An 18,767-nucleotide genomic window follows, 5' to 3' on the forward strand; every position below is an offset into this window, starting at 1 on the left:
ATATTGTTCATAAATAATTCTAATTATACATCTTGCTTCCATGTTTGTATCCTGTGTCACTAAAAATACATTTTATTTTAGTTTTATACATTGATTAATGACCTGCAGAATCTCCTTATCATATTAAGTGATTCATAATTGTCACTTTATGCTTTCTCCATCTCAAAAGTGATGACATCCTTGCATTACATACTGTTGGTTCATTTTCTGCAGGCAGATTTAGAATATAACATGCAGCGTTCTATAAATGGATAGATAAAAAAATGAAGAATTACATGTATGTGCTAACTTTCTAAACACTTTGTTACATTTATGATAAAGTAGATAATACACATTTATGTCGGCCTTGGCTCATTAGTTCTTGTCTTTAAATTAACTTTGTCCGTGTGTTTTTCAAGTACTGCACTCTCAAAGACTGAATGAACCAGCATTGCAGCCATGGGCCATGATGAGCATCACAGGGAAGGCTGAAGCCGCACACTGCATCTGTATGGCCGGAGTTGCGGAGACCTGCACCCATGTCGCTGCTCTTCTGTTTAATGTAGAAGCAACAGTGCAGATCCGTGGCACAAGGACTGTTACAGATGAACCTGCATACTGGGTTTTGCTGGGTAATATGACCAAGATACAGCCAGAGGTTGGCCATAAGATAGACCTCTCCTATTCAGCTGCCCAAAAAAAGGCTCTTGATCAAAACATAAACAGACCATCTGTATTGAAAGGTAAAAGGAGCCGTCCTCAAAAAAGAAAAATCCCACCTGCTACTGTGGAGGAGTTGTCACTGCTATTGGATACTTTGCTGTAACACAGTAAAGCTGTGGGTTTTGGGAATGACCCAAAATGTTTTATCTAGGGGTCTACATTCATTCCTGTAGTGCACTGCCATGTAAATAATTTGCATTTACTGAATATGTACTGACTGAGTACCACTGTTCAAAAGTTGAATAAAGAAACAAACAAATTTTTGCCTCTTTTTTTTTTTAAATTAAAACCACTTTGTAGAACATCACATCAGTTACAATGTAGAATCCATGTCATTTATAGTTTACAAATGACAAAATGTTTACACAGAATCATGACAGTGTTTACATGATATCACCCACTACTAACATTACTTTAATTACTGTATCTTTTGAAAAAATACCACTATTTATACAGCACAAGACTTAAGAATATTTAACAGGAGCCAGTTTTATTTTTCCCTGGTTTTACTACCACACTGTTCACCAAACGCAGCAAACCTTCACCATCCAGAAGGGTCACCTCTTCACCCTCACATGGAAGATGTAATCTGATTGGCATGGTGGTATGTTTGAAGCAGGTCCCTTGTGTAGCGCTGGAACCCGGTCACGATGTGTTTCATCCATTTCATAGGCTGGTTTGCTGCAATAATACCAAATAATTAGCAACTCTATAAATAGAAGGTAGTTCTATTATTATTATTAAACACAATGTCCCGCAGAAGAGCTCGGATTAACTCAGACAGTGTCAGGAGACATGCCGTAGCAAATTATGTGAGGCCATTCCAGGACGAAATGCAAAACAGTTTTACACAGCTGCAGCAGGAGTTGAGTAATCTAGAATATGTCATTTATCATGTTGCAGATATCAACATTGATCACACAGGTGTGACAGTACATAATTATGGAAGTGATCACATCCATGAGCTAATGGACCTCACAATACATAATTATGGAAGTGGTAACGTTAATGTCATTAACGATTATAGGAATATTTCACACTTCAACAACCTTCGTTTCAATTTAGGTTTCGATTACAAACGAAAATGCAAAAAAACCCAAAAACTGCCAAGCGCAGAATTCCAATCGACAAAGGCCGCCGTGCCACCATGCAGGCTGTAGATAACAAAGAAAAATACAGATCTTTGGTGGAAAACTGTATGGCAGAACTCGTTAAGCAAGCTGTAAAAAAATCAGGCAAAGTCATCAGTCTGGAAAGAGTTTCAGACATCTACAACCAGCATACCAACAACATCTGGGCTAAAATCAAGGATGATATTGATAAAATCCCCTTAGAGAAGTTCAAAAACTTCCATGAGGTGATTTTCAAAGCCATGTGTAAAGAGTTTAAAAATGCAGGATTAGCTTTGCTAGCCTTGGAATTAAATCAGCCAGCAATTGAAAATATGATTGCTGAAATTTTCATAAAGGAGGCAGCCAAACTATCGAAGAAACCAAGTTGCATACATCAGTTTTTCTCATCTATAGGCCGACTGTTTTGTTTCACCAGGAAACAAAACAAAGCTGATGTAATGTAAAAGAAATCGTGATATGAAACATTTCTGGAAAACGAATTGGAAACTTCAAATTGGTTAGTTTTAAATGATATACTTAAGAAAACCCTTAGAACGGCCGCGGCCCCTCACTGAGCTTGGTTCTGCCGGAGGTTTCTCCCTCTTAAAAGGGAGTTTTTCCTCCCCACTGTCACCTATGCTTGCTCACAGGGTCTAAGTGTCACAGAAATGGCTTATGTATAAAGAAATTTAATAGATGGTTCCAGCAGTTAAAATGTTCTTGCTTGTACGTTTCTGTGGTCAATATTGTAAGGGTGTGTTTATCTGGACGATCTGATTTCCTCGTGTCAGCATTGTTCCCACATCATCATAATTAATGTTGTTCCAGGTTCAACATTGCAAGTGACCAATCACCTTCTTGTGACGTCATTCCTTTGCGACTTCGAAATACCCGCCTTCGAGTATTTCGAAATACAAGTGAAGAAGCGAAAAACCGCCGCCTGTCCGCCGAATTTGAAGTCAATTTAGGATACTTTCCTTTAATAAACGGTAAGCATTATACATATGTTCCTCACTTGGCTTGCTGTTTGTTTGCTAGCGATAGGCTACTTGACGACAGCATTAGCTAACCAGTGTTCTCTAGACCAGCGTTCCCCAACTTTTTGGGTGTTTCGTGGCCCGGGGGTTGGGTCAGGCAAAATTGCAGTAGCTTCCCTGATCATTTTACAAACATAAGTGAAGAGAATCTGGACTAAAAGGCCTAGACTTATGGTTGTGTGCTGAATCTATGAATCAAACTATCACCTGGAAACATAATTAACTGGTCCATAGCTGTGAAACTGGACATGAGTTCTTGATTCTATGGAGATTAACAGTAATCCAGAAATTTACAAATTTGTCCCAGGGACATCGCGTAGATGTTGTCCCTGGGACATCGCGTAAATGTTGTCCCTGAGACATCGCGTAAATGTTGTCCCTGGGACATCGCGTAAATGTTGTCCCTGGGACATCGCGTAAATGTTGTCCCTGGGACATCGCGTAAATGTTGTCCCTGGAACATCATGTAGAAGTTGCCCTGGGACATCGTGTAGATGTTGTCCCTGGGACATCATGTTAAAGTTGCCAGAGACATACCATATGAAAGTTTAGCTTCTTTTAGCCCCTGTTTGTTTTATATTATTTTATATATATATATTTTTTAATATTATATTTAATATTTACATTGCAAAAAAACCCACAACAAGTTAAAATGAATTAATGAATATTGACTAATTAAACCTTCGTTATTTTTCCACCAGAAATGGACGACATAATTAGAAGAAGTGTTCTGAATGACGAAAAAAAAAGAACTGGAAAAGACACACAACTTTGTGTGCATGTGTCACAATGCCAGGAGGACCCATTCAGTGTTGTGTTAGAAAAATTGAACTCATTAACCCTTCATGGACATTATAAATGTTTAAATGTTGCCTCAGGTAAAGACAGGAAAAGAGACTATTACAAATTCAACTGCATCAGAGCTGGGAAAAAAAGTCGAAACAGCTACAGAGCAGTGGGCTGTAAGGCCTATGTTTCATTTAAAGTACTCAAATGTTGGAAAGACCACACAGTCATCGTGCAGCGTACATATGATAAGCATGATGGGCATGATCCTTCGGACCCAAAAGACGCACATTTCAACAATATTTCCAGTGATTTGAGGAGGAAGATTGAGGAACTGCTTTCCCTTGGAACTAAGCCAGCCATCATACTAACCGAATGTCATAAATGGGCCAAAGAACATGGACACAGAGATCTTCACAACAGAGAGCATTTTGTCACACCACGTGACATTGACAGTGTTAGAACCTGCATGATGAGGAAGAAGCACTTTAACTGTGGAGACAGTCAAAGTGTACATACCTTACTTAATGGAAAACATCAAGAACATGTTCTCTTCTATCAACCATACACATCTGACCAAGAACTAATGATTGTTTTGCAGACACCTGTAATGAAATCAAACATGGAGAACTATGCAAAACAGTTAGTATTTGTTGACACCACGCACTGCGTTAACCAGTATTCATTTCCCTTATTCACACTTGTTGTAAGAGATGATCATGGGCATGGAGTCCCTGTGGCCTATGCTATTGTCAGCAACGAAAGTCAGAAAACCCTGGAAACTGTTCTTGGAATAGTTTGTGAGCATTTCCCAACTTCCCCGAGGTAAATAATACATTGACAGCTATTAATTTTGAAATAATTCCTTTTCAAAAAAGTTATAACATGCCAGAATCTAATGCTATAGCTGCAGCATGGGCTGCAAAAAACTTTCCTTTCCAGTTGTTAAAGTTATTCCTATAGGCTGTATGCAGTATTTTATATATCTACTTGTGAGTTGAAATGTTTAATTTGGCATTGAAGTGGTGCTTTGAGATAGCAAAAACATTTTCATACTGTTTAATCTCATTTAGTGTTTTCTTTTTTTCTGTAGAGCATTTATGGTTGACAAAGACTTTGCGGAAATAAATGCTTTGCAGAAGGTTTTTCCAGAGTCAGCTATCCTTCTATGCTGGTACCATGTCTTGCAGGTAAACCACATTGTTTTCTTTTCACGTTGTCTAAGATGCACCTGAAACACATTTTTACAACAGGGTCCTGTTGTTATGAATTGCCTCATTGTGATATTCACCTACTCAGGTTAATGAATATAAAGGGATAAAATGTTGAGTGACTATGTCCATCCATTTAAGACCACAGTGCACTCATCTTCTGGTGGCTGCTTCCCAAAGCTCTTTTTGACATTTAAAAATATGTTTGCCTGGTTGATTTCTGTAATGCACAGGTCCTCTTGTCCAGTGAGTGACAAAGTTATTTTTGGAAGTCAGCTTTCTTTTATGCTTTTTGTACAGCTGCTCCTCTGTCTCTCTCTCCAGATTAACTTTTTTTCTCTTACATTCACAGGCTGTTAATCGATGGCTTTCAAAATCAGAGTCCGGGGTCCATGGGCTTTCTAACACCCAAAAGAGAAATGAAATCATTTCTTTCTTTTGTAAGCTGAAAGCTTGCACATCTGTAAGTGTAATTTGTCTATTTCACATTTTGATTTCTTGATTACACTAAGAGCATAATAACTTTCAGTTGCTAAAAAAAGTTACAGAGAGATACAAAATAGATTTTTGAAACAATTTCTAAAACTGGCTTCTTATCTTGCTTATCAAAACAAGTACTTAAGCTGTGCAGAACATCATTGTGTCACCCACTGTGCAGTAGAACTTGTGAGTGGGATTCTTTCACAGACAGATGCTGAAACCAAATATGCTTATAGGTTTAGTGTTCCTTCTTAGCCATTGTAAGGGAAGAAATAATTGCTTCTTAATACAAAAACACGACATATTATTAATAACTTAAAATTCTTAATGTTATTCAATAAAAGGAAAAGGGCTTCAATACATAATATTAAAGATTTCAATAGGTCTGTTAAATGGATTGAAATATATTCTGTTGCATCCAATTCTCTTAGGAGGACGACTTTAAAGCCACATCAGCAGAGTTCTGCCAGACATTTAAGCAATACCCTTTGGTGTGCCAGTATTTTCAGAAGCACTGGGAAGGCATTGGCCACATGTGGTGTGACTACGGCCGTCGCTTCAGTCACGCTCGTTCTGAAACAAACAATGTGATTGAAAGGTATGATTTATTATTTTGACCTCATTCAATTGTATTGCTGAAAAAAAGATATTGTGCTTTAATCCAAGAGGCTAAACTGAGTAGGTTCGTCATGTCATTGCCAGAACAGGTTTTAGGCAAATCCTTTAAATTCTAGCAGCGTTTTTTATGTTATCACAACAAAAAACAGAGTAGGTGGATTTGCCTAAATCAGCTAAACCGGCACAGAGCATTCCTTTATAAAAGACGTGTGCAATAGGTATTCCAATTTTTAAAAAAATAATACAGTCTTGATTAAAACTTTAAATTCCTTCAGTTACAGTTACTAATCATTTCAAATAACTGTTTTTCAGATTTTTCCACCGCCTGAAATACCAGTTTTTATCTGGCTACAAGAATAGGCGTCTGGATGATCTGATTGAAGTGCTCCTAGGGAAGGCCGACGACTACTTGTCAGTCATAAAAACCCTGCAAGATGTGGGCCGCATGAAAAACAGGTTTGCTGACACCTTGTCTCAAGTTTCAGACTCTGCTTCAAGACTGATGGAAAGTGGTTGGGCTCTTAAAATTACAGTCAAGAACAGCCATGGAGTTAATGCATATCAAGTCCCATCTGAGTCAAGAGAAGACATGGTGTATGATGTCTGCCCTGTTGAGTCCTACTGCAACTGTACATATGGCTTACGAGGACTTCTTTGCAAGCATCTAGTGTTACTTGCAAAATTAGCAGAGGCTGACAATGACATCTATCCAAACATGGAAACAGACATTTCTACCTTGGCAAGAATTGCAGTGAAAGAAAGGCATTACTTTGTACACTGTGAGGACTTGAAAGTGATAAAAATGCCAAGTTTGTTTGGAAATCTGTGTTTTTTTGCATCGGCTGAAACACTTCAGTGCACTTGTTGTACGTTCTCTCACTATAACACATGTGCTTGCCTGAAGGTGGCTTGTAGCCATTTTAAACAAATGAAAAACTCTCTGAAAAGTCCTCTATCAACTTTGAATGACACTCCTGTAGTTGAAAGCACAGACAAAAAATGCACAGAAGATGCAGTTGGAAAACTAAATGCTGTTTTAGACACAGTTAAACAGTGGGCATTCATTCCAGAGGGTATTACTCCAATGATAGATGAACTGCATACAAATGTCTTAAAAACAAAACAAGTAGGCAAAAGTATATGCCAGTACGAAATAAAGACGACAGATAATGCACGCAAAATTAGGCCATTGTATTCTAGCAAGAAACGTTCGGCCAGCATCGACATTCCAACAGTCTGTGAAAATGAATGTGAACAGTCGATAACCACTGAAAGAGACACATCCTCTGGAGAAAATGAAAACCTTTTGGAATACAAAACAAAAAAGAGAAGAGTTAAAGCTAAGTATATGCACAAGTAGACTTTTGTGTGACATTTCAAAGGGACTGCATCCATTACTTCTGTTTATTGAAACCTAAAGCTGAATAGCTGTCTTAACTTTCTGCCAAGGAACAGTTGAAAAGAAATTGTTTGGTCTCTCAAGCAGTTGTTATTTATGTGTGTTATTCATTACTTTGGCTTGGTTGCTGTTTTTGATACAAATTCATCTGTGCCCATTGTAATATTTTCATATGTTACTATTTTTATATTGCTATGCATTATAAATAAAGGATTACTTATTACTATTAAAGGTCTGCATTTGTAATTGTTGGTATTATTTATAAAATATGCGCTCTTAAGTTTTTTGCTCCATAAAACGATACCTGTCACTTTTTGGACATAGAGTATCAGCTGTTGAGAATCCTGGCTCATACAAAATAGAAGTAAAAGGTTTCAACATCCAGCCTTTTTATGATTAAATACAAAGTGTAATAACAGAGTTATTGGGGTGTGATTTTGTTAATAGTTAGTCTTAAGTATAAGTTTAATAGTAATGAGTAAGAAAATATAGCCAGAATAATGGAATGAGACTAACACCTGACCTCACACTGAGATTTGGTATGAAGTGGCATGTTTGTGCTAATGCTGACATTGGGGCTCAGAGTTCCTCTGTGTGTATATATTTGTGAACGTTAACTTGGCTAATGTCCAAGGGTTTGACTGCTTTCCTGTTGGATTGTATCACAAAGAACAGGGATAAGAGCACCAGTGGCCGTGCACACCCTCATCTCTCTCCTTCACCCGATCATTAGTGTTGGAAACCGGCATTAGCTCAGAGTAGATTAGACTTCGGTATAGTGCAAGTGATTTGATTTTATGATTATTTGATTCAGTTTTTTCTGTGTTCAAGCTCAATTACTTTAATAAAATATGTTGAATTCAAACAAATAAATAAACAAATAAACTGTGGACATTACCCTTTTAAACCTTTCTGAAACAAGACAGGTAAAAACCAGTGTATAAAAGTTTACATAGGTATAAATAGCTCTAACACTTTACTCCAGCCTGGCGTCCACACATGTGGACATCACATTTTGGGTTATTTAGACCAAAATACTAAATCTTGATCAACAAGTGCCTGATATACAGTTATGAGGACATTATACTGCAACTGTTCTATCGAAATTTCAAATTAATGTCCTCATATGTGGCTCTCATTTTTCTCAGAAACAAAAATTAGGTAAAAAAAACAAAACCTGGTAATTCTTTCTTTTTACATTCATCGGGTTCCAATCGGCCCAAATATCAAAGAGAAATTAAAAATGCATGCCATGGAAGATTTCGGGTCTTAGGGGGTTAAAATGACCAGACCCCTCCGGCCTGTTTTCCAGGCCACTAAATTAAACCCAGTCAATTACCAATTGAACAGAATAAAAACCTACGAGGTCCACTAATAGTCCAAAAGTCCAAATCTTTAATAGAAAAGACAGGCAGAACTCAAACAAACAATAATCCAAACGAGGAGCATATATACACACTGGAAAGTAAATAATTATAAGTTATTAAATCAGACTAATTAAATACAGTAAAACTAATAAGGGAAGACGAACACACGGGAAATAAAAATAACAGTGTAAACATACCAAAACTCAAAATAAAACAGGAAAGCTACTACAAACCGAGTGTGACACAATTACATTCATATTGAAACATATGTGATAATTTTCTTTCTTTGTAGCATTTTTAAGATATGTGTTAGAACAGTCATTATGCTGTTTGGATTAGGAACCAATCATTTTTGCCAAATAGTTAACACAAACTTAGAACAACAATGAACAATTTTCAAGATTCTGATTTACAGAACAAACAAAAGTCACAAAAGGTTTCATTATTTAAGAAACAAGATCAAGTTTTTCACACAGGAATGAAATGACAGAATCCAGTGCAGCGGGGCCAAAGGTGTGTGTCAGCAAACTGAAGGTTGAGGAATCAGTCAGCTCATGTTTAAGATTGTGTTGGATTTTGAGAAGAGTCTGTCTGTTATTAGAAAGTAAGATTAACAATGTTACACCAATAACCCAAATACGGGGAAATGACAAATAATACCAAAAAAGATACAACTTTCATATTGTTTTACTAACTTACTTTGTCATATCAGCACTTGAATGGTCGATGCCTTTACAGACCATGTCTGTTGTGACATCGCAGGCCAATCTTCCGGCAAACCCGAGGGCTAGCTCCCCAGCCTCCTCTTCACTCAGAACACTAAACACTGTTACTTTAGTTTTGGCCTTCTTAGGCCTGTCAAGAATCATTGCGGGCAGTTTGGCTTTACGGCCCTAAAAAAGAAAAAGTGCAAACACCAAAAGAGCAGGGAGACACACACACGCGCACAAAGTTAAATGCTTTTGTTTACATGGTGTAATTGTGTATATGTTGCAGCAAATGCACAATTTCCAGCCACATTGTCACTTCATTGATACGAGTAACCCGGATTTATTTCAGGTGACATCAAAATCACGAAATGTATACCTACCCCAATCAAACCTCTGAAAACATGAACTGACATGTTCTCTGCGTTGATTCTGCGCTTGATCTCGTCTTCTGTTATTGTGTAGGTTTTCTTTTTTGAGCTTGGTACAGATAAGCGACCATGCACTCTGTAAACTGTACTAGTTCCTTCTGAATCAGTTTGAAATTCTGTATCTGCATCGATCCTGTCAACATCATCAGCAGCAGCATTATCTGTACTCAGACTTGTGCCGTATACTTCTGTTTCTTTTTCTTTGTCTTCAGTCTGTGTACCTTCATCTCTGACTGTCAGTCTTCCTATCTCACTGTTACTTGTTGATTTGCTGCAGATGTTCTCTCCCTTAGGAACTTTTCCTTTGTCATTCGCTGCCTGATGCTTTCCCTGATGACATTCTTCACTGGCTACTTCTATTGCTCCTCCTGTATAGCCACCCACTATGCTGCACAACTCCTTTCCCTCTGCTGTGCTGCACTGTGCTGTTACATAAAGAAGAATGATATAAACAGCACTATATCAATTTAATTGTGAAGAGAAATCCCCACAATACGACACAGTTATGTCTAAAATAGTTTTGTGTAAAAACTGGATCTTGAAACGTCCACTTTAATTACACAGTCCTGGTGTGCAAAGGCAAAATTACGAAAAAAAAATTCACTTTAAACATTTTTGGACATTGTTTAGTTATATTGTGACTTACTCTCACAGAAGATACAGATGCCACAAACAGACTTTGAACAACGCATGTGCTTGTATGCACCACATTTCTGGCACTGCACCTGTGAATTAAAAAAAAAAAAAAGAAGAAGAAATAAACAAACAAAAAACAAATGAACAAAGTCCATTAAATAAACAATCTATATGGCTAAGGACATGTCATAGTGTACCCGGTCTTTGGCTGCAATCACACACCAGCACTGACTGCACTTCCTAGTTCGATCTGCAAAATATAATTTGTTTAAGTACAAGTTACATTTTCCAATGTTAGAGAAAAAGAAGGCAGCTAATTTTATCTTTACCTATTGAGGAAAATAAGTAGTGGCAAAGTCGGGACCTGAGCTTTGTGATTTCAGTGTTGTACTCCTCCACTTGTGTTTTACCGTCAATGAGAGATTGGGCAAACTAATAATTGACGAAGAAAAAAAAAAAAAAAAAAGAACAAAAAGAATTAGATTAACAAAGAAATGTTTGTTTGTTTTTAACCCCCCCCCGAGAAAAAAAAAAAACAGAGCAACCAAAGCAAAGCATTACTGCTGAAATGGTTCAATCTACAAAAAAAATTGAGATTTTACCATCCTGCCTCTAAGGCTTTAAAAACTGAATAGGCAAAAATGTAAACATTACTTATATAGGTTAAAGCTATAGTTTTCAGTACCATTATGACATGCACTCCACATGAGTTCCCATCCTGTTGATGTGGGTGGCTCACATGTGACAAGGTCCACTCTCCAGCGCAGCCTCTTGCTGAAGCAAATGAGCTGAGAGATCGCAGTTATTACAAATAAAAAGCATATAGAGAAATCAATAACCACGTTCGGTAATGATTTCAATTAAATTAAATATGTTATGTTAAATATGTTAATTAATTACCTCCAGTTTTTCAACACCGCACTTTTTCTAACCTCCGACTCGCCAAATGAATTCATATAGACTATGGTCCTCTTGGGTATGTCACAAAACTGTTTTGTAAAAAGATGGATATGGTATTTAGTATTTAGTATTTATTTATTTATTGTCATTGTCAAGAACAATGAAATTGCGTTTGGGGCTTCCATACAACCCCAAAAAAAGAAGAAAATAATAAATACCCCTTAAAACCCAAGTGTACATATTTAACCCAGTGTGACTCCAATGCAATAAGACAATCCTTAGCAATAATGTTCGTAGAAATTCAGACAAAGACCTGAGAAACATGACAAAATACAACAATGCAACCCATTCAATATTATTGTACTGTGAGATATGATATCAGATATGATAGTTATCTATTTAAGAAAGAGGGGGGGGGGGGGCAGGAGGGGGAAGAGAATAAAGATATGATGCACCAATGCAGACCAGTTCATTGCTATTAAGAAGTTGGATATGGTTATTGTCCGTGAGAGGGGGGCAGAGAGTTCAGGAGCCTCACAGCCTGTGGATACAGGCTGTTGGCCAGTCTGGATGTTCTGGCCTGTATAGACCTGTACCTTCTCCCTGAGGGCAGCAGATGGAAAAGGTGGCGCGCAAGGTGATGTTGGTCCCGCAGGATACTGTGCACCCTCCTCAGACAGCGAGTGGGGAAGATATTACTGATCTCTGGCAGACTTGTTCCAATAATTCTGCCAGCTTCTTTCACCACCCGCTGGAGTGCTTGCTGATCGGCCTTGGTGCAGCTGGGGAACCACACTAGAAATCCATACGTCAGAACGCTGCTGATGGCACAGTTGTAGAAGTTCAACATCAGAGATCTGGGAATGTGTGCGCTCCGCAGTCTCCTCAGGTAGTAGAGGCGCTGTTGGGCCTTCCGTACAACTGAGGTGATATGGTTGCCCCAGGACAGGTAGGCTTGGGCCTTGAGAATTCCTAATGAGGGACACTGAAAAGTATCATGCACTAGAGAGAGTGCAAAATCTGTGCAACTTACAAACAAGGTCCAGTGGCTGCCGTTTTCCAGACAGGCTCCAATCAATTTCTCATACATCTGAAAGATGTTTTTCTGGAAATAAAAATAATGTGACAAGTATGTTTTTCTGTCAAGAATGACACTGCAAAACTGCAAAAGCTTGTCAGGTGAGACTTGTAATTAATTCTGCAGATACACAAACATATAGAAAGTGTCATTTTTGGTTTACATTAATTAATTTCTATAGTGTGTACAAAACAAATCAAGACCACAGACTCAACACGCACCACTAAATTTTTGGTGTTCTTTATCAGTTGGCCAAGACAGAAATGTTTTAATCTGTGTGCATTGCTTTTGAACAAGTCTTTACACAGAAAAGGTTTCAGAAAGGTATTTTTCAGGTTCTTCTGACAAGGCTTCAATTTTGGAAAATGCTGTTTGTTTATAGTGGCAACTTATAAACCCTTTGTGATAAGAACATAGTTACCACAGTCCAAGTCATACCTTCAAAAAGTATGCACTTTGTGCTCTTGTGGACCCATCCAAAATTTTTCCAGTGATTTGGCTTGGTATTGGATAAATGTGAGGGAAATTCTATAAAAATAACATAAATACACCTATGTTTTCAAATACATTACAAAAAACGTAAACATGCTATGTCATTATGATCAAACAAGCTTTTCAACATACCTCACACTGCAAATAGATTAGGCCATCTATTACCTTATAAAACAAATAAATAAATACATATAAATAAAAACAGAACTAAGGAACACGATTCATTAAGTAAATTGTACAATAAAGTGTATTTAAAGCAGAATTTAACATTAGTTTTATGACAACATAAAAGGATTTTTATGTCAAGAGGTACCTCATCTGAAATGTTAGTCTGGTCAAACAGGGATTTCAAACTTGAAATACCAATAGAGTTTGGTCCAGCTACTCCCACAAGGTAATCTGTGAGAAAGCATATGCTGTAGTCAACAGATATCATTTTCTTTTTGCATGCTGCAACCATCATCCATTTCAGTCTTCTAGGAGCTTTGTCTGGTTGTAGTTCTTTTTTCTCCTCCTCTCCCCTCATCTATTAATTAAATTGTTTTCTGACCTTCCTAACTGTTTCCGACCTGTCTTCCCAATGTGATGTTTAAGCAATATATGTATGGTCAGAAGGGGGTGAAATTTTCATTGCAGTTGTACGTGTAACATTGCATGTGATAATAAAAGGCTTGATTGGTTGATTATTCAACATGAGTTGACATTTACCTGACATTGTGAAGGAGTCACAGTTTCTGTAAGGGTGTAAGAACATAACATGTGGATTTGTTACACTTCTTTTTCACAAGTTAATAACAATCAATAATTTTCATTCCATTATTTACAAGCTATCACACGATGTCCCAGGGACAACATCTACACGATGTCCCAGGGACAACATTTACACGATGTCCCAGGGACAACATCTACACGATGTCCCAGGGACAACATTTACACGATGTCCCAGGGACAACAATTACACAATGTCCCAGGGACAACATTTACACGATGTCCCAGGGACAACATTTACACGATGTCCCAGGGACAACATTTACACGATGTCCCAGGGACAACATTTACACAATGTCCCAGGGACAACATTTACGCGATGTCCCTGGGACAACATTTACGCGATGTACCAGGACAAATTTGTAAATTTCTGGATTACTGTTAATCTCCATAGAATCAAGAACTCATGTCCAGTTTCACAGCTATGGACCAGTTAATTATGTTTCCAGGTGATAGTTTGATTCATAGATTCAGCACACAACCATAAGTCTAGGCCTTTTAGTCCAGATTCTCTTCACTTATGTTTGTAAAATGATCAGGGGAGCTACTGCAATTTTGCCTGACCCAACCCCCGGGCCACGAAACACCCAAAAAGTTGGGGAACACTGGTTAGCTAATGCTGTCGTCAAGTAGCCTATCGCTAGCAAACAAACAGCAAGCCAAGTGAGGAACATATGTATAATGCTTACCGTTTATTAAAGGAAAGTATCCTAAATTGACTTCAAATTCGGCGGACAGGCGAATTGACTTCAAATTCGGCGGACAGGCGGCGGTTTTTCGCTTCTTCACTTGTATTTCGAAATAATCGAAGGCGGGTATTTCGAAGTCGCAAAGGAATGACGTCACAAGAAGGTGATTGGTCACTTGCAATGTTGAACCTGGAACAACATTAATTATGATGATGTGGGAACAATGCTGACACGAGGAAATCAGATCGTCCGTGTTTATCTTGTCACAAAGAACAAGTTTTGTTACACTGGTATTATCGCGAGGTTTGGGCGTGATAGTATAGGCTGTGAGCCCACGTTTAATAATCAGGCTAAGGAGTTCAGCGAGCTATCTGCAAAGGCCTGGTTAGTCTACCAGCGGTACAAGGTATTTGTCATTTGCCATAACTGTATTGTAATATTGTGAAAATATGTAATGTATGGTGTTCTAATTATTTTATGTTTTAATTTAGAATGCACAAGACTGTAAAGCTATTCTTCTAGGACCTCCGAAGTGGCAGGCGGCCACGAGGTAATTTTTGTTGTTAAAGCACAAGTGTTACTTTTGATAGACTGAAGCGCTTAAAGCCTTTGTGTTTTATGTTTGTAGTTTTCACGGCGTTCAATAAGTGCAGCGAAGCGCCCGTCTTGAAGAAGCCGTGCCTGTATGGCAAGCCATTAGTGCCAAAATTCGCCACTTTCCTAACCCGTTTGGTTAAGAAATGGCGTAAAAAACGCCGTTTAATTATTCAAAATGCCGAAAAAAACGGCGTTCTGTTCCGACAAACGCCGCTTTTTCCGCCACTCGGATGGCGCCCTGAACGCACCATCCGAGTGACGTAAAAAGCGGCGTTCAAAGACAGACGGAAACGCCGTTTTTTACGCTACTCGGCACAAAACGCCGTTTTTATGCATCTTTGAGCGCCGTTTTAAACGCCGTTGCAGCTGGCAGAGAACGCCGTAAAAAACGCCGTTCAAAGATGCATAAAAACGGCGTTTTGTGCAGAGTAGCGTAAAAAACGGCGTTTCCGTCTGTCTTTGAACGCCGCTTTTTACGTCACTCGGATGGTGCGTTCAGGGCGCCATCCGAGTGGCGGAAAAAGCGGCGTTTGTCGGAACAGAACACCGTTTTTTTCAGCGTTTTGAATAATTAAATGGCGTTTTTTACGCCATTTCTTAACCAAACGGGTTAGGAAAGTGGCGAATTTTGGCACTAATGGCTTGCCATATGCCTGTGTTGCCATTTCGGAGTTACAGTGAAAACGCGCCCTAGCCAGTGCCGGTGAGAAGCTAATTACGAAGACGGCAGCTGCAGAGAGTGACGGTGAAGTGGAGCGACACAAGAGGGCGCCATTGCATAAGCTCACCGTTCTCAAGCAGCCAGGCACAGCAGCAATAACGTTGTACAACTGGAGTAAGGTGGAAATTAATAAAAGACAGCATTAAAGGTAGAATAATAGTGGTTTAAGTCAAGGTTAAAGAGCCACAATAAGTTTCTATAACACATTTGTCAAAGTTTATTTAATTTCTACTGTACTTCAAGGTGATGCTTTGTAGTTTGGTGAATAGTTCTGTGTGCTTCCTTAAGGTCAAAGTTTGAGTGAAGTTTACAAGGTCCTTTAAGAAAAGGAGCACTTAAAGTACACAGTATTTGAACTCTGAACACAGTGCGCTCAATGACATTTAACTAGACTCCCGAGATCGTTGACAAAGATCTCGAAGAGCACCATGCTGTACCACTTACCGAAGTGGAAGAAAATGATGATGAACAAATTACAGAACTACAGACTGTTCGTAAAAGTGAAAGAGTAAGAACACTAACAGAAAAGGGTAAAGAGCTTCAAGAGAAGAAACTCAAAGGCCTCCAACACAGATATGCTGTTGTTTTTGAAAAATGGAGATATGAAGCAAGATTGAGTAAAGTAATATTAAGGAATGAAGTTTCCGAGAGTGAATTGAATGTGCTCATCAACAATGTAAATGTTGCCTGCAAAGATGTACAAACCATTTATGAACAAATACGGCAAATACAAACTCCCGATGCAGATGAAAGACGCAAAGTGGATGCATGTACATCACTTTCCTCGTTCATTGTCAGAAGAGCTAAAAAACACTTACAAGGAGACCTTGCAGATGGTGATGAAGAGCCATGGCCAGATGTTGGATCATGCTTAGGATCTGAAAGTACTAAATCAAGGTCAAAATCACAAAGGTCGAAAAGTGGTTCAAGCCAGTCATACTCACAAACAATTAAAAGAATAGAAGCAGAGGCTGAGGCAGCTGTGTGTCAAGAAATATTAGCAGTAATGGAGGATCAAGAAAGGGAAGCAGCTGAACTAAAAAAGTTGGAACTTGAAAACTTAGAAAGGCAACAAGCAATGGAGGAGCAGCGCAGAAAGATTGAACGCTTGGAAGAGGTTAAAAAATTTAATGCTGCAAGAGCTAAAGTAAAGGTTTATGCAGAAGCTGAAAGTATTTCTGAAAGTCGTAGTTTAGTGCGCAGTATCAAAACTGAGAGCGAAACCTCAGCAATCCCTGCTCCACCACAAGTTCCCTCTCAAGCGCCAAATACAACCCAAGCCCATAATGCCACAAGCCCTGCATTTGTTCCACATACTCTCACAGTCATAAACCAAGCCCAACAAAACCCTGGTGTGCAACCTAAGAGCACCACAGGCCAAGCAGTAAACGCATCAAGTCCGCCATTTATCCCTAAAGCAACACAAGCTGCCGCTTCAGCAACTCATCCACAGCCAAACTTGGATCTAGTCGGCATACTAGCAGACGCAATAAGTGCTAATCGTCTTCCAACTCCGGAACCTGCACTGTTCACTGGTGACCCTTTAAAGTTCAAGGACTGGCAGTTGTCATTTGAGACCTTGATTGAAAGAAAAAACATTCCAAAGAACGAAAGACTCTATTATCTCAGGAAGTACCTTGGTGGACCCGCAAAGAGAGTGGTTGAAGGATTTCTCCTAGTGGGCACAGATGAAGCGTATGATGCAGCTTGGGAAGTGCTGGAAAGGCGCTTTGGAGATCTGTTCACTATAGGAAAATGCTTCAGAGACAAACTTCACAGTTGGCCTAAAATAAGCTCCAAGGATGGAAGTGAGTTGAGAGAGTTTGCCGACTTCCTTAGAAGTTGTGAAGCTGCGATGCCACACATAAAGACATTAGAGGTTCTCAATGACTGTATGGAAATTCAGAAACTCTTGCTGAAACTTCCAGACTGGTTGACAACAAGATGGAATCGCGCAGCGATGAAAATAAGAAAAACCCTTAATGGAGAGTATCCATCATTTCACATGTTTACAGACTTTGTATCCACTGAAGCAGACCTAGCATGTGACCCCATAGCTTCAATGCAAGCACTCAAGGGTTTGGAAATCAGTAAACCCAAACACTCACGCAGCCAAGTCGTTCAAGCTAAAACATTAACCACAACTTCAAGTCACTTAACCAACTCAAGTCACATAAATCCCATGATCTGCCTTTACTGCAAAAGAAATGGTCACACACTGGATAAATGCTTCAAATTCATGGAAAAATCAGTCCAGGATCGTATCAAGTTTGTACAAGCAGAAAGGCTGTGTTTTGGATGTATAAAGGGGGGGACATCATTCTAAGAAGTGTGATAAAAGGAACACGTGTGAAAAATGCCAGAAGAAGCATCCCACGTGTGTGCATGATGACAAGTTTGTAGAGCGTAGAAGGATAATGCCTGAAACGAATGATAACTCTCAAGACAAGGGCGAAGGAGATGAACCAGCAACCGCAATCACTAATAGAGTAACTCAAGTAACTTCGAGCACACTGACATCCACCATTCTACCGGTCTGGGTTTCGTCAAAAAATCACCCAGACAGAGAAGTTCTAGTGTATGCCCTCCTCGATTCTCAGAGCGATACATCCTTTATCTTGGATGAAGTAGCCCAGGATCTCGACACAGATAAGAGTAAGGCTCATCTAAGACTATCGACCATGTCCGCCAAGTCGACAGTCATACCATGTGAGAAACTGGTAAATCTTCAAGTTAGAGGCTACAAGCAGGAAAAGAGAATTACATTGCCACCGGTCTATACAAGAGAATTCATCCCTGTGAACAGATCACACATCCCGACGTCTGAAACTGCTTTGAATTGGCCTCACCTCAAAAGGCTGGCAGATAGGTTACCTCCAATGCTTGAATGCGAAGTTGGTCTGCTTCTCGGCTATAACTGTCAGCAAGCCCTTCTTCCACGGGAAGTCATTGCAGGTGAGGAGAATCAGCCTTACGCACAGCTAACTGATCTCGGCTGGAGCATAGTTGGTTGTACGTCTCAAGTTCAAAATCACA

At 39.0% G+C, this 18,767-nt stretch overlaps 1 protein-coding gene across 4 annotated transcripts; it reads right to left on the reverse strand.

Moving 5' to 3' along the window:
* Nucleotides 1-8,717: 8,717 nt before the first annotated feature.
* LOC113009157 (uncharacterized) lies at nt 8,718-14,639 on the reverse strand. Of its 4 annotated transcripts, XM_026147314.1 has the most exons (14): nt 14,414-14,639; nt 13,665-13,690; nt 13,270-13,355; nt 13,089-13,121; nt 12,903-12,992; nt 12,420-12,491; nt 11,387-11,475; nt 11,172-11,274; nt 10,816-10,918; nt 10,684-10,736; nt 10,497-10,575; nt 9,803-10,275; nt 9,412-9,605; nt 8,718-9,303 (listed from the first exon to the last, which is right to left on the reverse strand). In XM_026147314.1, exons 2-14 carry the CDS (start codon nt 13,669-13,671, stop codon nt 9,159-9,161), a joined length of 1,527 nt encoding a protein of 508 aa, XP_026003099.1. In that variant the 5' UTR covers nt 13,672-13,690; nt 14,414-14,639; the 3' UTR covers nt 8,718-9,158. The 4 variants fall into 4 exon arrangements, with proteins under 4 accessions (XP_026003099.1, XP_026003098.1, XP_026003100.1 ...); XM_026147313.1 differs by lacking the exon at nt 14,414-14,639 and having other exon boundaries at nt 13,665-13,827; XM_026147315.1 differs by lacking the exons at nt 13,270-13,355; nt 14,414-14,639 and having other exon boundaries at nt 13,665-13,827.
* Between the last annotated feature and the right edge of the window lie 4,128 nt (nt 14,640-18,767).

The sequence above is a fragment of the Astatotilapia calliptera genome, chromosome 17 (assembly GCF_900246225.1).
Source record: "Astatotilapia calliptera chromosome 17, fAstCal1.2, whole genome shotgun sequence".
NCBI lineage: Eukaryota > Metazoa > Chordata > Actinopteri > Cichliformes > Cichlidae > Astatotilapia > Astatotilapia calliptera.

Excerpts from the sequence above, each read along its gene's own strand:
- LOC113009157 (XM_026147313.1), bottom strand. The coding sequence starts at position 13,710 with ATGTTCTTACACCCTTACAGAAACTGTGACTCCTTCACAATGTCAG. Across the intron at positions 10,737-10,815 it reads CTACTTATTTTCCTCAATAG|ATCGAACTAGGAAGTGCAGT; the intron begins GTAAAGATAAAA and ends TATATTTTGCAG. Across the intron at positions 10,276-10,496 it reads CATCTGTATCTTCTGTGAGA|CACAGTGCAGCACAGCAGAG; the intron begins GTAAGTCACAAT and ends TTTATGTAACAG.